This window comes from Pelecanus crispus, chromosome 3, assembly GCF_030463565.1.
Source record: "Pelecanus crispus isolate bPelCri1 chromosome 3, bPelCri1.pri, whole genome shotgun sequence".
Taxonomy (NCBI): domain Eukaryota; kingdom Metazoa; phylum Chordata; class Aves; order Pelecaniformes; family Pelecanidae; genus Pelecanus; species Pelecanus crispus.
In genome coordinates, this window is record NC_134645.1 from 101,500,531 (window position 1) to 101,519,713 (window position 19,183).

At 36.9% G+C, this 19,183-nt stretch overlaps 1 protein-coding gene across 1 annotated transcript in view; it reads left to right on the forward strand.

Annotated features, from left to right (window-relative positions):
* The first annotated feature begins 11,062 nt into the window (after positions 1-11,062).
* The window catches only part of LOC104027713 (protein eyes shut homolog), a 961,671-nt gene continuing 953,550 nt past the window's right edge, over positions 11,063-19,183 (forward strand). The window contains exons 1-2 of the mRNA XM_075707654.1: positions 11,063-11,831; positions 14,546-14,659. Of these exons, the coding sequence (XP_075563769.1) occupies positions 11,078-11,831; positions 14,546-14,659 (868 nt within the window). The 5' untranslated portion in view covers positions 11,063-11,077. The remainder of the gene's footprint in view (positions 11,832-14,545; positions 14,660-19,183) is intronic.

Below are 19,183 nucleotides of genomic sequence, written 5' to 3' on the forward strand. Positions count from 1 at the left end.
TAAAACATAATTAGATTGTAAATCTCAATTATGTGAGGTGAATTCCCTGATACATTAGTCAATATATCTGAAACTAATTCCTTTTTCATTTAATATTTGTGGGGAAAAAACCCAAAACAATGAAAAATCCCATGAACAGCTAAATAGTATTTTCTAAAATTAAATGGCTGCATTTTCATCAACATATGTACATCCCTTAAGAAAAAAAATTGCCATGAATTAAAAATATTTTATAGCTTCTAGAATGTTGATACAGCTTTCTGAAAGGCTTCAGAAGCCATTTTACCAACAGTAAGTTGAATTAATTTTCAGATATTATTTACATAATAGGTAATATAATATTCCAAATTTATTGTGTATTAAACTTTGTCTTTAAGTCTTCTTAATGTTGAAGACTTTTTAATGTTAAAAATACCACTGTGACTGATGTTATTGGTAACCCAGGCTAAGAAAATCTAGAATTTGGGTAAAATTTTCCAGTGTGTTCATTTCAAATGTTGCATAACATTCCTAATGCCAAAATAAGAATAATAAAACTGGGAAACCCAGAAACTCTTTCCTTAGTTACTAACTTACCAAGTTTTTGTGTTTCAGTTCAGATTAAATATTTACGTTTAATTACTGTTATCAAAAGTCAGACAATATATCCTCTGGTGTGCTTTCAGAACTTATGTAGTTCTCAGCTTGACCGATTAATTTTATAGGTTTCTCTGTAAGATACATCTGTCTCCTTCTACTTGTGATACATGGTATCAATTCTATTTGTTTGCTTGCATTTTTCTTTGGATTTATGATGAAAACAGTGTTGATAACACAGGGATGTTTTCCTGTATGATATGTTTAAATAAGTGTGGCTGAGCAGCAGAGAAGGAAGTTATATATGTTCCCTGTCCTAACTGATGCATATAGATACCTATATGGGAAGAGTGAAAGATCATGCTTTGTCTGATTGCAGCTCAGTATGAACTTTTGAAGAAGCTCTTGCAGTGCAGGTGGTGAGCAAGTACCTCAGTAAGTAAGGATTGTCAAGCATAAACAGAGCCAAGGGAGATCCAAGGGAGGAGGCTTCAGAGACTACAGGAAATACAGACAGATTTTTTTTTACATTCCTAGAGAGAACAGCGTAGCTTTTTTCAATCCAAAAGACCTCTGAAAATTGCTGGACGACAGAAAAGGGTATACCATTCAATTACACAATGGGTATTAGTAATGCTGTTTACAAAAATCCTTCTCTTCTTGTCTTATCAACTCTAATTTATAAGTGTCTTGTTCTAATAATCCTAGGAATAAAAAAAAATCTGGATCCTGAAAAGAATGAAAAAGGGTGTTTCTATTCCAAAGCTGTAGGTGATTTGAGGTCAGCAGCCATCAAGCAGTTTCTAGGTTTAGAAGTTCTGGAGAGACTGCGCTTTTTTTTTTTTTCATTTTTCAGATGTTCTAAGGGTTTTGTTTTGTTGTTCAGCTTTGGCTTTTTTGGGGGGAGAGGGAGAGGCAGGGTGGTCCTGAGTTCTGCTGAGTTTTACCAAAGCCTACTAGGAAAAATGAAGTGCTCTCAGGAGGAAGCATTGAACCAGTTTCTGCTTTGCTCTGACAATTACAGTCTGCATGCTTCCCTCAGAGCTGAAAGCTATTTTGACACATGCACCTCTTTCATGAATGATCAGGAGAACACAGAAAGGCATCTCTCAAAGTTGTGTGAGAAATTTCTTTTCTGACATCAGGATGAGCGTCTGAGTAAAATACATGCATTTTACTAATCCAAAAAGTACTATTGGAGCCATGTTGTTTTAAGAAAAGAAAATCAAAGTTCAGATATCAATGTAAATTAATTTTGATGCATCAGTAACCTTTTTCCTCTGAGCCAGAAAGTGTTGCTGCTTTGACTAGTAACACAAGTATAGTTGAATAAAATCACCACTTGAATAAAAGCAGCGTGAGGTCCAAACCAGATCTTTTCAGGCAATTAAATTCAAGCACAGTCCCATCAGAGTTTCGTAAAACTTTCTGTCTTATAGTGTGTTTCTGCAGCTGAAACAGATGACAAGATATCTGCTTCCTCACGAGTCTGAATACTGTTCCAGGAACACTAAGCACTTATGTCAGCAAAAGATAACTCATCGTAATCATTATTCATGATGAGAATCTGGAGAATAAAGTTAATACACTTCTTTTTTTTTGCTATCCAGAGGGTTTTTTTCCCACCATCAGCTAAAATCTGCCTTTAGGATTGTTTGTGGAGTCTTGATTACTCTCTGAGTGTCCATTTCAGCTGAGGTTTTAGGACAACTGCAAGTTCCTTTCTAACATTATACTTGTTAGTTTTTCATATCATTTTGACTGAAATTTTCCTCTGCAATCTACATACCTTCTTCAAAATTTAGATTAAAATTCCATTCATCTCATCTTGTCTAGTGGAAGGGCTGGCTTTGAAAACTACCTTATTTTTCCATGCTGTGTGTGAAAAAGATTTTCCCTGTGCACCTGTTGCAGCTTAACTCAGACAGATAGAACTCAGGTTATTGACAGTGACTTGTAAAGGGTTGGCTGATATTCAGAACATTAAAAATGACTTCTAAAGACCTAGGAGGGTTTAATCATCTGCTTATTTATTTGGGGTTTTCAAAATAAATACAGTGAGAATTGCGAGCTTTCTGATTTTTCATTCTTATCCTTGAAATATAGAGGCCCCATATCCTTTATTTGTGAATTCATGCAAGAATTATGATGGAGGCAACTAAAACCACAGAAAATGGTACATAACCATCATAGGGGGCATTAATTACCATTTTTTAAAATTCTTTCAAGAACACAGCTAACAAATTGGATAAAAAGCCTAAACTAGATTCACTATCATTTGAAACAAGCCCTTCAAATCAGTCTAGATTAGAATGTAGTTGGAGGAGCAATGGGAAGGTGGTTTCTTGTTGTCCTTGTAAAGTAGTAATTTGCTAAATCCTAGCAAAGATAAACCAGTTTTTCAAATTCTCTTGTTGCCTAGATATACCATTGTACACTTAGTATCAAATATATTAAATCTGAACATTTTTAGTGGAATGACTTTCTTAATTCTATCAATAAACAGAAGCTTCTGTCACCTCTGTTAGGAACTTTCAAAAAAGTCCTATTAGGAATGTACATTATCAACATTATTACTTATAGTGAGCATGCATTGCCTATGTGTACGCGCTTCCCTCACAGGGAGGTGATTGAGTCACCATCCCTGGAGGTATTTAGAAGACATATAGATGGGGCGCTTAGGGACATGGTTTGATGTTACACTTGGCAGTGTTAGGTTTACATTTGGACTCGATGATCTTAAGGGTCTTTTCCAACCTAAATGATTCTATGATTCTATTTACACATTGTGTTAAGAATAAGATTTCATCACTATGTTAACCTAAATATTTACCTGTGATTATATATTGCATGTGCTGTTAGTGCATGTTTGGCAGCTATGGAATATTTACAAGGAAAATGTAGTTGCTGAATCTTAATTCATAATGTCTAGGATTAAGTAAAACACAATACTACTGAACTGACAATTATCATTCAGACCCTTTAATATTGTGAATTGAACAATTTAATTTGTTGTCATTGTTCACAGGTCCAATTATTTTGCTGTTATATATAATAAATTTCAAAATACTAGTAAAACAGCATATATTCTGGGGCATATATTCTGGGCAATTATTTTTTCAGGTAGACATAGACATTGCCTTTTGTCTTGTGTTTCCTAATTCCCTGAAATAGTATAGTCATATCCTATATTAAAGGCCTGAAGGCATTTTTCTCATAACTGAATATTTCCACTGCTTGTTGTCTAGTCCTGAGGCTAATGTGATTGCCTAGCCTAACCAAACTATCACTTTTTTCTAGCCTCCAGAACATGTGTCTGCACTCTGACTGCCTGTTGGGAATGATCCTTGGCCTGACATCTCTCATAAATTGTGTTTGAGAACAGACTGTTATAGTATGAGTTGGTAATGGTCAGAATCGTTCCAAGAACCAGTCTGACAGTTTAACAGTATAGAAGATCAATGTCTTTTTCCCACTTCCGGAACTGATAAAATAAACTGATACTTGATTATTATCATAGACATAGCTATTGTATCTTACATTTCCTATGTCCTACCATATTACTATATTTTAATACTTATCTAGCTCCTAAATAATACTGTTTGGTTTTTAGGTATTGCTAATAATTCCAGGCCTTTTTTTTTTTTTTTTTTTTAACCATTTAGTAGAATAAGGGTCTATTTAATAATGGAAAAAATGCATTCTAGGATTTTTTTAAAAAAAAACACAGTAAAAAATTAGAAACAAAAGACAAAAGTGAAACTATAGTCCTATGATCCTTTCTGAATACTTTGATACAAATTCAAAAGCGAATTGGGCCTTCCTTTAACACCTGGCTTGCTCCTATGCTGATTCATTTTTTGGTTAAGTAGGACATCTAGGAGTCTCTGATAATTTTGTTCTTTCTTTCTGTCTTCAACTACAGTTACAATAGACTGCAATAGTTAAGCAATCCTTGACTAATATGGTTCCTTAAGAATGAACAAATCAGGATAATACTTTCTCTAACATAGTGCTGAGGCCAATTCACTGGACCTAAATTAGCTAGAGTTGCCAAAAATGAATTCTCTTTTCAAGATTTATGCTAGTTTTCAGGCAGATTAGTCTACATGATGGACTTAATTCCTTTACTCTAATTAGGGAAAAATTCTGTTAAATACAACAGAATTTAACTCCTTGAATAGTTTAGGAAATTAGTTCTATTTTAGTTCACATTTAGTTCACAAGTATGTCTATGTTTTCAAGCAGTGTGGAGCAATAAGAGAGGATTTTTAAAATGAAGCAGTGTCATGGTTTAACCCCAGCCAGCAATTAAGCATCACACAGCAGCTCCCACACTCCTCCTCCCCAGTGGGATGAGGGAGATAATCAGAAGAGTAAAAGTAAGAAAACTCCTGGGTTGAGATAAAGACAGTTTAATAACTAAAGCAAAAGCCGTGCACACCAGCAAGGCAAAACAAGGAATTCATTCCTTACTTCCCATTGGCAGGCAGGTGTTCAGCCATCTCCAGGAAAGCAGGGCTCCATCATGCGTGACAGTTATTTAGGAAGACAAACACCATAACTCTGAACGTACCCCCCTCCTCCTTCTTCCCCTAGTTTTTTGTTGCTGAGCATGACATCATATGGTGTGGAATATCCCTTTGGTCAGTTGGGGTCAGCTGTCCCAGCTGTGTTCCCTCCCAACTTCTTGTTTACCCCCAGCCTACTCGCTGGTGGGGTGGTGTGAGAAGTAGTAAAGGCCTTGACTCTGTGTAAGCACAGCTGAGCAATAATGAAAACATCCCTCTAATATCAACACTGTTTTCATCACAAATCCAAAACACAGCACCATACCAACTACTATGAAGAAAATTAACTCTACCCCAGCCAAAACCAGCGCAAGCGGTGAAGCTAGCTGATACCAGTAGCTGATAGCCATTCTAGTCTTCTTCCAGGGGTGTTACTGCAGACTAGCCCTACACATATGGATCAACCATCCATTAGTGGCTCGAGTGCACTAGGTACATTCTTGAAGTGTTTATTTTAGGTTTGCTTCATCTGAAGGTTCACTTGTTCTGAGATTGCTGCATTATTGTAAACTACAGCATGCTAAGAGGGGATGATTTGGATTTGGCTTCAGAAGTGTATTTCTGATCTTAATGAAATGGTTACTGTAAACACACCTGTAAAATACCTGTTATAGGAACTCAAAAAAACGCAAAGAAATGGAAAGAAAGTGATAATCAATTTAAAACTGATTTGTGGATCTGGGTGTCTAATGCAGTAAAGATCAATTTGGTCTGCACCAAAGACTTATGTCCTTAATATAGTTCCAGATTTTGAATACTGAAGGTGTAAAAGATATAGAAGAATGAGATTCTTAAGAATACACCTACATAGCAGTTAATTTACAGTTGATCTTAATTTAGTATGAGTTGTCTTAGTGACTACTTTTGAAATTTAGAAATATGCTACTTTTCCTAGTAGAAAAGAAAAAAGTATTGAAAAATCCTAGAAGCAAGATGAAAAGGCAAAATTGTTTGTGGAATCTCTGTAATTATTTTTTATTTGTAATAAACCGTATGCTATCTGAAATGGATCTTTTCTAAGTCTAGCAATTTGAATAACTACTAATCTGTGTTTGGAACATATTCGTGAAAGTTTTAAGCTTTTAAAGACAATTTACAATCAACTATCCAACTGCATCTAGACTTTTCAGTCAGATTTTAACTACAGTTGAATAATGAAAAACATGTTGAAAATATTTATTGATAATAGTACATTTGTTTAACTTTGAAAATGAGTTCATTGCAATATATAAAACCAAAAGCTAAAAGTACACCAAGAGTCAGATTTAGTATAAACTCAGGCATTACTGGACACATATAAATAGTTTTACATATAGAATTTTTCATGGCATAATAATCTTCTATTCAACTGAGGAATGCTAACATTCAAGGCCTAACTGTACTCATGGTACAGTACTCATTACTGCATGATGTGTTAACCTTTCCTTTTTTTTTTTTTTTGATGGTTTTATCTATCATTCACAGAGGTCTTAATTCAAATTCAATGAAACTAGTGTAAATATTCCAATCAGCTGAGTGTTAGGTACTTCACATGTTTTGTGGTTTGCTGTATTATGAAATGGGCTGATTTCACTATATGTAATTACAAATTGTTTCTGCATTGAACAATAAAATCAGCAACATAAATGATACTATCTGGACAGCAGTGGAAATACAATATCACAGGAACTTCACAGAAGCAGAAACCTTAAGGCAAATCCAGCAGTAAACATGGTGGTCAGTGGCTGAACATGAATATTGGTGTGTGTTGGTTTTGAGTGGCAAGGTTTTGGTAGTGGGGAGGCTACAGGGGTGGCTTCTGTGAGAAGCTGCTAGAAGATTCCCCTATGTCTGATAAAGCCAATGACGGCAAGCTCCAAGACAGACCCACCACTGGCCAAAGCTGAGCCAATCAGTGATAGTGGTAGCGCCTCTGGAATAACATATTTAAGAAGCAGAGGGGAAAAAAACAAACAAAAAAAAAAACAAAAAACACGGGGACACAAACAGCAGCTGGAGTGAGGAGTGAGAATATGTGAAAGAAACAACTCTGCAGACGGTCAGGGAAGAAGGAGGGGGAGGAGGTACTCTGGGTGCCAGAGCAGAGATTCCCCTGCAGCCCCTGGTGCAGACCATGGTGAGGCAGCTGTGCCCCTGCAGCCCAGGGAGGTCCACAGTGGAGCAGATATCCACCTGCAGCCCGGGGAGGACCCCACACCAGAGCAGGTGGATGTGCCTGAAGAAAGCTGTGACCCCATGGGAAGCCCATGCTGGGGCAGGCTCCTGGCAGGACCTGTGGATCCATGGAGAGACAGGAGCCCGCGCTGGAGCAGGTTTGCTGGCAGGACTTGTGACCCCGTGGGGGACCCACGCTGGAGCAGTCTGATCCTGAAGGACTGCACCCCATGGAAGGGACCCACGTTGGAGCAGTTTGTGAAGAACTGTAGCCCATGGGAAGGACCCATGTTACAGAAGTTCATAAAGGACTGTCTCCCATGGGAGGGACACCATGGTGGAGCAGGGGAAGAGTGAGAGGAGTCCCCCCCTGAGAAGGAAGGAGCAGCAGAGACAACGCGTGATGAACTGAAAGCAACCCCCATTCCCTGTCCCCCTGTGCTGCTTGGGGGGAGGAGGTAGAGAAAATCAGGAGTGAAGCTGAGCTGAGGAAGAAGGGAGGAGTAAGGGGAAGGTGTTTTAAGATTTGGTTTTATTTCTCATTACCCTACATATGTTCTCACTCCTCTCTCCTACTCAGTTTTGATTGGCAATAAATTAAACTAATTTTCCCCAAGTTGAGTCTGTTTTGCCCATGATGGTAATTGCTGAGTGATCTCCCTGTCCTTATCTCAACCCATGACCTTTTTTGTTATATTTGCTTTTAAATTACTTCCCTAGGGTTCTGTGTAAACCTTTCTGCTTTACTTCTCCTTTAGTACAAAATAGAGCATTGTGCTGCTTTTCACCCAGCCTTATGTAACTTTAAGAGATAGGTTTTCTTCAGATATCTTACTGTGTGTCCATACAAGTCCCAGTCTTGGACTTTATTCTTAGTCTTCATTAATTACATGGAAGCATCTGGGGTCATAGATAGGAAGACTTTGTCCTTGCCTAAAGCAGACCTAAAATATAACAGTTACCATAACCACTTTCAAATTTCATCTCATAACATCATTTTGTCTCGTGACATGGCATCACCATTTTGTAGATTAAGTTAATTTCTTGGCTGATTTTCTGAGTTATATGTGTTAATATTGCAACTCTGTTTCATGCACAGCTCTTTACTTTTCATACTCTTCTCTATATAACTTTATTTGCCTCTTGATTTTATTGCTAAAAAAGCAATCTTTGTTGTCTCTGGATATTTCTTTTCCACCTTCCTCTGTTTTTTCCACTGCTTTTACAAGATGTGTTTGTTTACTTACCATTATTAATTCTAGTGCTTCCATAATAATCTTTCAGTTGCAGGAAGACTAATAATGATTTTTGTGAAGACAGAGTATCAACTGTTATAACACTATTGATTACTTATTTTAAAATATTTCAGAAGTTTTATCCCATACAAATACTATGAGGAAGCACATATTCTTTATCAGTAAAAATGAAGCCTGTATATGATACCAGAACTATGCATAATTACATGAATGAAGGGCAAAATATAAGTAGGCAAGAATTCTTCTGCATTAGACATTGAATAGCTTTCTTTTTGAAGTGTCTAAAAAGAAAAATAACCTTTTATAAACATCTATTTTAGTAACCCCTGAGAAAATCTCATTATGAAAAAGGTATGTAAAGATGGGTTGCTGAATGTAGGATTTCTAAATATACAGCAATATAGAGCACAGACTTTTACACCTGATAATAGTGACAGATGTAATAGCAGCTATAATGAGTATAATAGTTCATCACTGCTACCTTAAAAGAAAAAATGTTAAATGATCCAAACTAAACATTGAATAGCACATTATCTAACGGTATCATTGAATATCATGAGATTCTGAAGATAATGGAATGGTCTCAAAATAGAAAGACTGAGTATTCTGTAACAAGGCTAGTAGTTTTCTTGTAGATCCATGTCCTTTCTTTCTTTCTATGGGGAATTAACTCCCAGGGGTGGAAATACAGAGACAGAGAGAGGAATTAGAAATTAGCATACTTGCCTGGGTGTGGAGCTAGGTGATTAGAGTACTTCAACTGTTTGAAGGCAGAATTGGGATTCAGTAATTAAATTAAAACAAAAAGTATTCTGGGAGGAGGATCAAAATTTAGTTTCTACCCCTTCTAAGTTTAATATTCTAAGCTTCAAGTCTGCTATTATTACTACTAGTTAGTCATAGTCCACACCTTTCTGGTATCTTCAAAGGCTTAAACAGCGCTGGTCACTCTGCTGCACAAAGGTCATTGGGACAGGTTCATATGGACAGCAATTTATTAATAGGACATAGCTAAATTTTAGATGTTTTCATCCCAATTTAGGTGACAGTAGGAGAGACGGAATACCACCCTTTGATATTATCCTATATTTTTCAACAGCTTACTGAGTCATTTAATATTCTCCAGCTCAAGGTTTCCACAAACAGTATCTTTCCTGTCCTACTTTGATCTTTCAGCATAGTCCAAAGTATGCTCCAAAATATTTTTGAAGTACTTTGGGGAAGAGGAGGACATTTAATAAAATGATGTAATTAAAGCATTATCATAATCCATGTGCACTTTAGAGATAGACGAGGTGTATGTAGGTGTGGAAAAATACACATTTACATGTCATTCCACATGCTGTGTAAAAATAAAAACAATGTAAACAAATTACAAAATAAAAATTTTATTTTTTTTTATTAAATGGCTTCCCTTGTAAGATACAGTTTATCCTTTGCAATAATTTTCTCAATTGTAAAAGTCAGTTTAGAGGCCGCTATCTTAAAGTGTAAGATAAATATACTGCTTAAAAAAAAAGCATTCTAGAACTAAAAGGGAGAAAAAACACTACATTTAAGGCAAATTAAACTGTTACTAACTCGAAGCAATTGACAATTTCTAAGGTATTATACATCTCGTGTTTTCATCATTTTCAGTATGACTCCAAGAATAAGCTTCATAATCTTATTTTGTTTTTCTTTTTGTTCTGTAATCAGTCATCTCCGTGCAATAAGAATTGCCAGATATACTGAAGGGCCAAAAAAGGCTTTTCTATGAATTAAATAGTCCTGGAGGACTCTGTAGTCTGGTGGCTTTGACTGTGATACATCAAAAACCTCAAGCACATGATTAAGGACTTTTGGTTTTCAGATATATACTTCAAAAACTGAGGATTTAATTAAGTGTTTTGTTGAGTGAACATAAAAGGGTTGTGGATGTGCTTGTATGTTTTTTTCATGGAAGCCATAATTCACATGCTTACATCTTCGGAATGTCTACTTTTATCATAAATTAATGATAAATCATTATTAGGAAAACATCTATGGTTAAAGCTCATTACTAGAGCTTAGATGTCCTGGTTTACTTCTTAATTTTGCCACAAATGTCCTATCTTTACTTGGTTATCATTAATTTTTGTCAACAGAGGGAAGGAATATGGAAAGTATGCTTTTAAGGTCTTTCTTTTCTATACACAAATACAATGAAATGAACTAAATAAAAATCAAATCTTTAGTAGTAATAGAAACAGGAAAAATCTGACATTAGTTACAGTGGTGTAGTTCTGATCGGTTAATTGGACTTATTCCAGTTTTACATCAGTCTAATTAGATGTAGACCTTGCTTTGTTGTATATTTTCTGTTTTTGTAATGAGGGTTTGATATTCAACTGTATTTGGTGTGAGAACAGAAATATTTTTCTGTTTGAATTCCTAGGCAGCCATGGAAAATACAGAAAAACCTTAAGGAACAAGTGTTCTGAAGCTATCCTCAGTAATGAAGCAGGTGTGAAAGACAGCTCCCGTTTGCCAGGTGAAGCAATGACTACAAAAACAGCAGTTCATATGTTAGCATGCTTTCTTCAACTATGTATTGTAAATGGGCAGGTAATATGTGAGCGGCAAATGACCGCTGAATGGCGAGTGGATCCAAAACCTAGTGTAATAAAATGGACACCAAGGGAAAACATCTGCTCAGACTTCTACACCGAATGCTGGAATATGAATAAAAGTATTACTGGGGAGATCTCAGAAGAAGAAAATCTCAGTATCTCTCAGGTATGCCCCTTACAGCTCCAATTAGGTGACAGTCTCTTCATCTCCTCTGAGCCATCCTTTCAGTCCTATGGAATGAATTTGGTAAACGTCTCCAAGGAAGAGTTTATTAACTGCCCTAAAGCTGGTTTTCTTCAAGAGCAGTTGATTTTTGTTTGCCAGATAAGAGGACTGCACCAAGTTGACCCTAACTGGCTTGGTGTTGGAACTCATTACTTTGCAGAGCTTCATAAGAGAGGCCCACTATTGTGCAGCATGGGCCTTCGTTTGAACGTAACTGTGAAGCAGCAGTTTTGCCAACAGTCTCCAAACGCACCATTATGCTCTGGGCATGGAAAATGTCTGAGCCATGTTTGGGAAAAAGCGTATAATTGCCATTGTTTCTCACAGTATTCTGGAAGATTCTGCCAGAAGTTTGATATGTGCTCCACTAAACCTTGCCACAACAATGCCTCCTGCACTGAGAAATCAGAACTTTCTGGAGATTCTTATGAATGCATGTGTCCTCCACAATTTTCAGGTATTTCTTTTCCCCTCTAGAAATAAATGTTACATAGATAGTACATTTTCCTTAATGGGTAATAGAATTGTGAGAACAACTTGTAGGCACTTGCAGGAGACTGTGCAGTCATTTGAAGACAGTTTATACTTGCTGACATTCATGTGTGCATTGTGGGGAAAAACTGAATAAGTTCTTATCATGCTTCTTTCCCACTTAAGCACAAGACATAGGTAAGCACTTGTGAACTTACAGAAGTAACTGATTTTTTCTCTGTTTGTTCAGCAGTTCAAGTTCTTACACCAAATAACATAAATAATTTGGAGTAAGCTCCCCAAAAAATAGTTAACCAAACTGCTGAAAAACAGCAAACAGTTTTGTTGAAATGAACATTTCATTCAACCTCCCACAAAACCTCTTTTTCAGCTTAAAGACCTTTTAAATTACATTAGAGGAATTTCCAAAATCAATTTTTTTTTTCAATTGAGAATCATAGAATTGTTTAGGTTGGAAAAGACCTTTAAGATCATCCAGTCCAACCATTAACCTACACTAACAAGTCCACACTAAACCAATCAAGGGTAGACTAGACTAAACCATGTCCCCAAGTGCCACATCTACCCGTTTTTTTAATACTTCCAGGGATGGGGAGTCCACCACCTCTCTGGGCAGCCTGTTCCAATTCTTGACCACCCTTTTTGTAAATAAATTTTTCCTAATTTCCAACCTAAACCTCCCCTGGCACAGCTTGAGCCCATTTCCTCTCGTCCTATCGCTAACTACATGGGAGAAGAGCCCAACACCCACCTCACAACAACCTCCTTTCAGGTAGTTGTAGAGAGCGATAAGGTCTCCCCTCAGCCTCCTCTTCTCCAGGCTAAACAAGCCCAGTTCCCTCAGCCGCTCCTCATAAGGCCTGTGCTCCAGACAAACAATTAAGTCAAACACTTAATTAGAAGAGCAAGCAAAATAAAATACTTACTATTTTCTTTTAGATTGTTTTGTTCCTTTCAAAAGGAGTGTGCTGAACATACCATTATCACCAAATTGAATATTTCATAATGAAAAAATTCACCTAATTCTATCTAGGAAATATTGCAGTACTTACCCAAAACCCATTGGAGAAACTGAATCTGGTTTTGGATTGGACTACTAGAGAGTACAGCATGATTAGATACATTCTTACTTAACCATTGTCTCCATTTCCTGGAGGAAGAAAAGGCGATGAAGGAAATTATGGGTATATTGTTCCTGCATTCAGACCAATGGAATTCAGGAATCCTTTAGAAAGTACCAGAAATATTCATTCATATCACAAAAAGGATTGTCGTAGCTCTTTCTGTACTTCTGGAGCAGAATTCTAGCGATGTTCGGATGATGGACTGCACTTCTGTGTTCTTGCAATGGTGATGCTATGCTATGTGTCACCTGATGAGTCAGGAGCAAGTGAGGTTCATAGAACACAGAAATGAAGGTTATGTTGCATACAGTTTGCTGTAATTTATTTTTAATTGTTTTCAAACTGCATAATAATTTGGTTACTAATGCATTTGCAAATAGAAGATTATGCAGGTATGAATAAGTCAATGTTATGAGAAAAATATTTTAATAATTATTCAAAGTTTAGTAAAATAGTGGAAAACATTGTTATGCAGTATGTTTTCTCTTTCTTTTATGATTTCTGGGGGGCTGTGTAAAATGTTTTGAAAATAATAATATCAAAAAGTGGCTGGAACTACTTTAATTAAAATTAATGGAGAGATTCACAAGCAATCCTGTTAAAAGCAAAGATCACGCTTAATGTTATTAATAAGCAATGCTTAAAATATTCTGTTAATCTATATGGGATGGTGTTGGCTAATGCCATAATTTTGTACTAGCAGTAGTGGTCCAGCAAATAAGCTGTATGCAAACAAGAAAATCTAGGACATTAAACCATCATCTATTATGGACGTGGCTACACAAGAGTAAAGGAGGAAAAAGTGCCTCCCATAATAAAAAGTCTATTAGAAATTTGAAAAGTTGCTGAAGTGTGAATAAAGTCATAGCAACAATTCAAGTGGCAAGCATAATTATATGGTATTTAGTCCCATATGCTGTAATAGCATAAACAACTTATAACTGGAATTGTAATTTCCAGAAAGATGTATATTAAGAAAAATTCAGTCAAATTGGACTCCACATGAGAAGATCTTTTGTTCACAAAGCTGGAAGAAAACATAAGCTAGATTCTTGTCAAAAAGAAACAAATACTACAGTACTAATAGCATTTCTGCATTTTAAGCTATATGTGTATTTGTAACTATACAGCAGATGAGGCTGAGCACAGTAGCTCATATTACAGCAGCTGAATATCTTTCTGCCTTGCTTTAGAACTTCAACAATTTTGGTGAAAACTAGCAACTAACGTTAGAACAAATACCTATCTATCCATCCATCTATCTATTAAATATGTTTTATTTTACAAGAATAAGAAGAAAAGAGTAAGTATTTTGTTTTGCTTGCTCTGCTAATTAAGTGTTTGGCTTTTCAATTAAAAACAAATTTTGATTTTAAAAATTCCTCTAATGTAATTTAAAAGGTCTTTAAGCTGAAAAGGGAGGTTTTGTGGCAGGTTGAATGAAATGTTCATTTCAACAAATAAATGTGTTTTATTTATTTTATAAATTTGACATTTCAGGAAAAAATACAAATATTTACTGAAGTTCAATGTTCCTATTATCCCTTTTAAATAGGTAAAAATTGTACAGAAATAGTTGGACAGTGCCAGCAACATACATGTTTCAATGGTAACTGCAGCAATGTTACTCCAAACACTTTTCTTTGTGAATGTGACAAGGGCTTTACAGGTAAGAAACACCTTTTTTTTTCTGTCTTACAATAATGGTTTCCTGTGTTATAATAATGGTGTGAACTTTTGCTTTACTGAAACAGTTATTTTAGATGATTGCTGCACAGTTTGCAGTTTTCTCAGATTTTTTTTATAGGTTTTGTAAAACAAAGGAATCAGACTTCCATGTGACTGTTCTAAAATACTCGTGTACTAAAGTAAAACCATGTAAATGGTAGAGGCTTTTCATAATTGGATCCCAACCATTAGTACCTTTCTCCTATTGGTAGAATGACAAAGGAAGACTCATAATCACTAACTCAGTGGTTCTCAAATACACAGTTCGCAAGAATAGGATCAGAAGTCTTGCTGAATGATTTAGAATGATCATGACACTTGTATTCATAATTTCAGCACCCTCTTAATAGATATGCTAGAAAAATAAGATGGAAATAATTTAAAGAGTCAATAATGTCATGATTTAGTGGTGTGTCTTGATTAAAAAAAACAACTCTCAGAAGCTAATCGTTTTACTTATGATGTATTGGACATATAAGATGCTTTCATGAGAAAAACTTGAATCAGAAAATTTATCTAAAGCCATCCTACTGGTAACATTTTTTTCTTGGGGATCAGGATAGCAGCCAAGCTTAAAACACTATTTATTCTTCTACTTCACAGCAGAGATTTACTCGGTTGGTGTAAGAGAAGTAGCAATACTCAGAAGAACATTCTTTAAGAATGAGCCTTAGCTAGCACTTGAATATCCAAGGACAGTAAAACTTTTAAAAATGTCCCTTTCTTAGAAGCATCACTTATCCCTGGCAATCACAGAATATAAATAAATCATTAAATTGAGATGCAGAGTTAAAAGAAAAACAAAACAAAGAATTAAAAAAAAGAAAAAAGCATAAGGGAGTAAGAGGGATCCAAGAGCCAATCTTTATTTTCAGAGTGAAAGACTGAACATTCTTGTTGGCATTTTAGTTAAGTCAGTGTAGAATTGTATTTTTTAAAATGGGATAGACGTGCCTAATTCTAAATTCCTAGTAAATCTGGTTTATATTACTCTCCTTTTCCTCCCTTTCCTTCACTGTAGAGGGCATCATGGTCAGCGACATTCTAAGAAAACTAAAAAAAAACCTTTTTTTTTTCAAAGGAGGAAAGTCCATCAGTAAAGTTTTCTAGAACTAGCTTTTCCCCCATGCATGGTCTATATCTTTTTAGAACACTTACTTCTGTCCTTTTCACCCAAATTGTGCGGGCACATTGCTTATGAAATTTTCCTCACAATAATCTTTTGTATCCTTGCAATTTTGACCTAATGAGGGAGAGGAGGGGAGGAAAGAGGAGGAACGCCCTTCCAGATACAGTAAACCCAAACCCATAATGACATAAAAACAGTTCAATACATTCAGCTCTGGTGGATGGCAGCAATCATTGCAATCTACTCTCCAGGTAGCTGGTAAGGATTGTGAAGGAGAAAAGGAGAATATGAGTGTGAATTAGCTTCCTTTTTGTTCTCCAGTTAACTAAAAGAAAATTGAGAATCCTTTCTTGTTTCTAAGCATAGTAAGTTTCACAGAAGGAGAGGGCAGACTTTCAGGAATTTACCTATTTTTTCCTGCTCTGGTATAAAATACCTCAGGTCCTTCTGTAACAGGAAAGTATGTAGTTATCCTGGTTTCAGCTGGGATAGAGTTAATTTTCTTCCTAGTAGCTGGCATAGTGCTGTGTTTTCGATTTAGTAAGAGAAGAATGCTGATAACACACCAATGTTTTAGTTGTTGCTAAGTACTGCTTATGCCAGTCAAGGACTTTTCAGCTTCCCATGCTCTGCCAGGTGCACAAGAAGCTGGGAGGGGGCACAGCCAGGATAGTTGATCCAAACTGACCAAAGGGCTATTCTATGCCATATGATGTCATGCTCAGTATATAAACTGGGGGGAATTGGCCAAGGGGTGGGGATCACTGCTTGGAGACTGGTTGGGCATTGGTCAGCAGGTGGTGAGCAATTGCATGGTGTGTCACTTCTTTTGCATATTCTTTTAGCATTATTATTATTATTTTCTCTTCCTCTGCTGTCCTATTAAAATGCCTGTATCTCAACCCATGGGTTTTTTTTTTTTTATTCTGATTCTCTCCCCTATCCCGCTGGGATCAGGGGGGAGGCTGAGCGAGTTGCTGTGTGGTGCTTAGTTGCTGACTGGGGTTAAACCATGAAAGTAGTACATCAGCATACCTTGCAACAGGACTGATTGACTAACATACAGTATAATTTTGCAATTATTTTCTAATGAAATCTAGTTGGTTTAACTGCACATTTCTTCCTGTGATCCTGTGTAAGAGTGTTTGCTAGTACTAAGGCAATTTCAAGAACAGTTACCTAAAAAAACCTAACCTATGTGGAAACAGACATTCTTCTATTGTTATTCCATCGTGGCTGTATTGTGTTCTCAGACAAGATGAATTATGAATCTTATATCTTGAATGTTATTCTAAGTGTGTGAAGTTGGCAGCAAATTCAAAACATTCCTCTGTTTTGATATTGAATTTATGCACAGAAAGCAAACAATACCAAGACTGTGCAAATGATGTTTAAGATTTGATAAAGTTTGACACACCTTTTTTCTAAAATGAGGTAAGGCACTGGCAGTAACTAGTTCATATGATCTAAATGAAAGTATGAAATATTCTTGTCACTGTAAATTGATGAGGTGTAAATAAATTATAATAAAATTATTTTATATTTATAATTGTAATTATTATTTAGAAATATTTATTCAAAATAAATAAAGGTTGCTTTGTCCAAGTTGTTGTGTTCACAATGCCATAGAATGGCCCTATTGGACTAGCAAAGTATATGTTCATGCAAGTTATGTATTTTTATTTTCTATTAATTGTTTAGTTCTTTCTCGGAGCTCTCAAAACGCTCTTTACTCTTTCCTGAGGGAACATTTTTAACATCACTTAATAACAAACAGCTAACGTAAGGCATGCTGTTATTCTTATGATTTAATACTCCAATTCATACCACAATTTGCACCCTTAAACTTATTAAGAAACGTTCAGAGGAAGGGGATCTGGGTGAAACAAGGATGGGGTGGCTATAGAGAGGAAGGTGGTATAAAATAGGCTGGTAGTGTGTGAGCAGTCAGTGTACTCGTCAGTACACTTCTCTGAATCACCTGCACTGAATCACTGCAGTCTATCCTTTCTTCTTATTAATCCTTTCTTAACTCTCTTTCAATGTAATCTCAGCCTCTCCCCATCTGTGAGTGCTGTAGGGTCTAGATGCCAGAAACTGGAGAGATGAAAGTGACTGAATTTGGGGTCTGCAATTGGAGTTAGACCACTGGTGATAGTGGTCCTAATGTCTGTGGTGCTAGCAGCTGGAGTGAATGAGGGTCTCAATATCAGCAGCTGAAGGGAGACCACAGATTGTAGGAACATGTGTCTGCAGTGAGTGAATTCAGTCCAGCAACTGGTGTCAGACCTTGGGTGATGCTGGCTCCTGTGGCTGGTGCCAACTGGAGCAGGTGAGAGTACCAGCATCAGCAAGTGGAGAGGGGACCAAGAGTGATAAGGCCGGTGTGCCTGCGCACGAGCCACTGGGAAGACCGGAATGTTTGTATTTTCCCCTAACCTGGTGTGTGTGCGCACGCATGTATGTGCATATGTAATTCATTACCAGGCTTCAAGCTGAACTATCTGGTGAGTAGGAGGCCCGCAATCTCAGCATCAATATTAGATGAGCTGAAGTCCCATGTTACTATTCAAGAGATCCATGAACAGTCTGTCCTTTTGAACTAGAGAGTAAGGGACTGTGTGTTTTCACCAGCAAGCTTCAATCCTGATCATTCAGGGAGGAGGACTGGGATTTGGTTGTTTGTACATATGTTTTGTGCGTGTTCTGGTAGTGTTATATGCTGCTAAAGGCAGCACCCTGTCTGTGGGCAGTCTATGTAGCTGGCTGTGTTAGTGACCTCCGCATCTGTGCGTCTGTGGCGTACATGGTCATCTTTGCTTACTGATTTAGCCTGCAAAGAGGAAAGCAACAGCTGCACCCATTGGCCTAGTACAGAGGGGCTCTCAGGTCTCCGGGTGCACTGGGCTGGGCTCCAGCAGCTGGGAAAGAGGTTCCTCAGGCCCCAGAGTCGACCAGAGAAGGTGCCTTCTATACATCCCCTAACAAAGAGGATATCTCAAATTCTGATGGATGTTGTGGTTCTGTTGTGAAGATGCACAGAAAATTAATGTGACTCATTCACAACCTATAGGAAATAGCAATACCTTAACTAGCTCTGTAATGGTAATGCTTAGTGTGCTTACCCTAGACAGTGTTTAGTGGATTAAGGGCAGTAGTGTTCCATTTGGATATGTTTTGTTGAATCTTGGGGGCTTTTTACTCCTTAGGTGGGAAGACGGGAGGTGAGAGAAGTGATTAAAAACCAACCCTCTGAAGAGCACTTGAGATTATTGGTTTCTTTTAACACACTCCTGTAAGGGAGACCTACATTCTCTGCCTTCCCCAGTGGTCCAA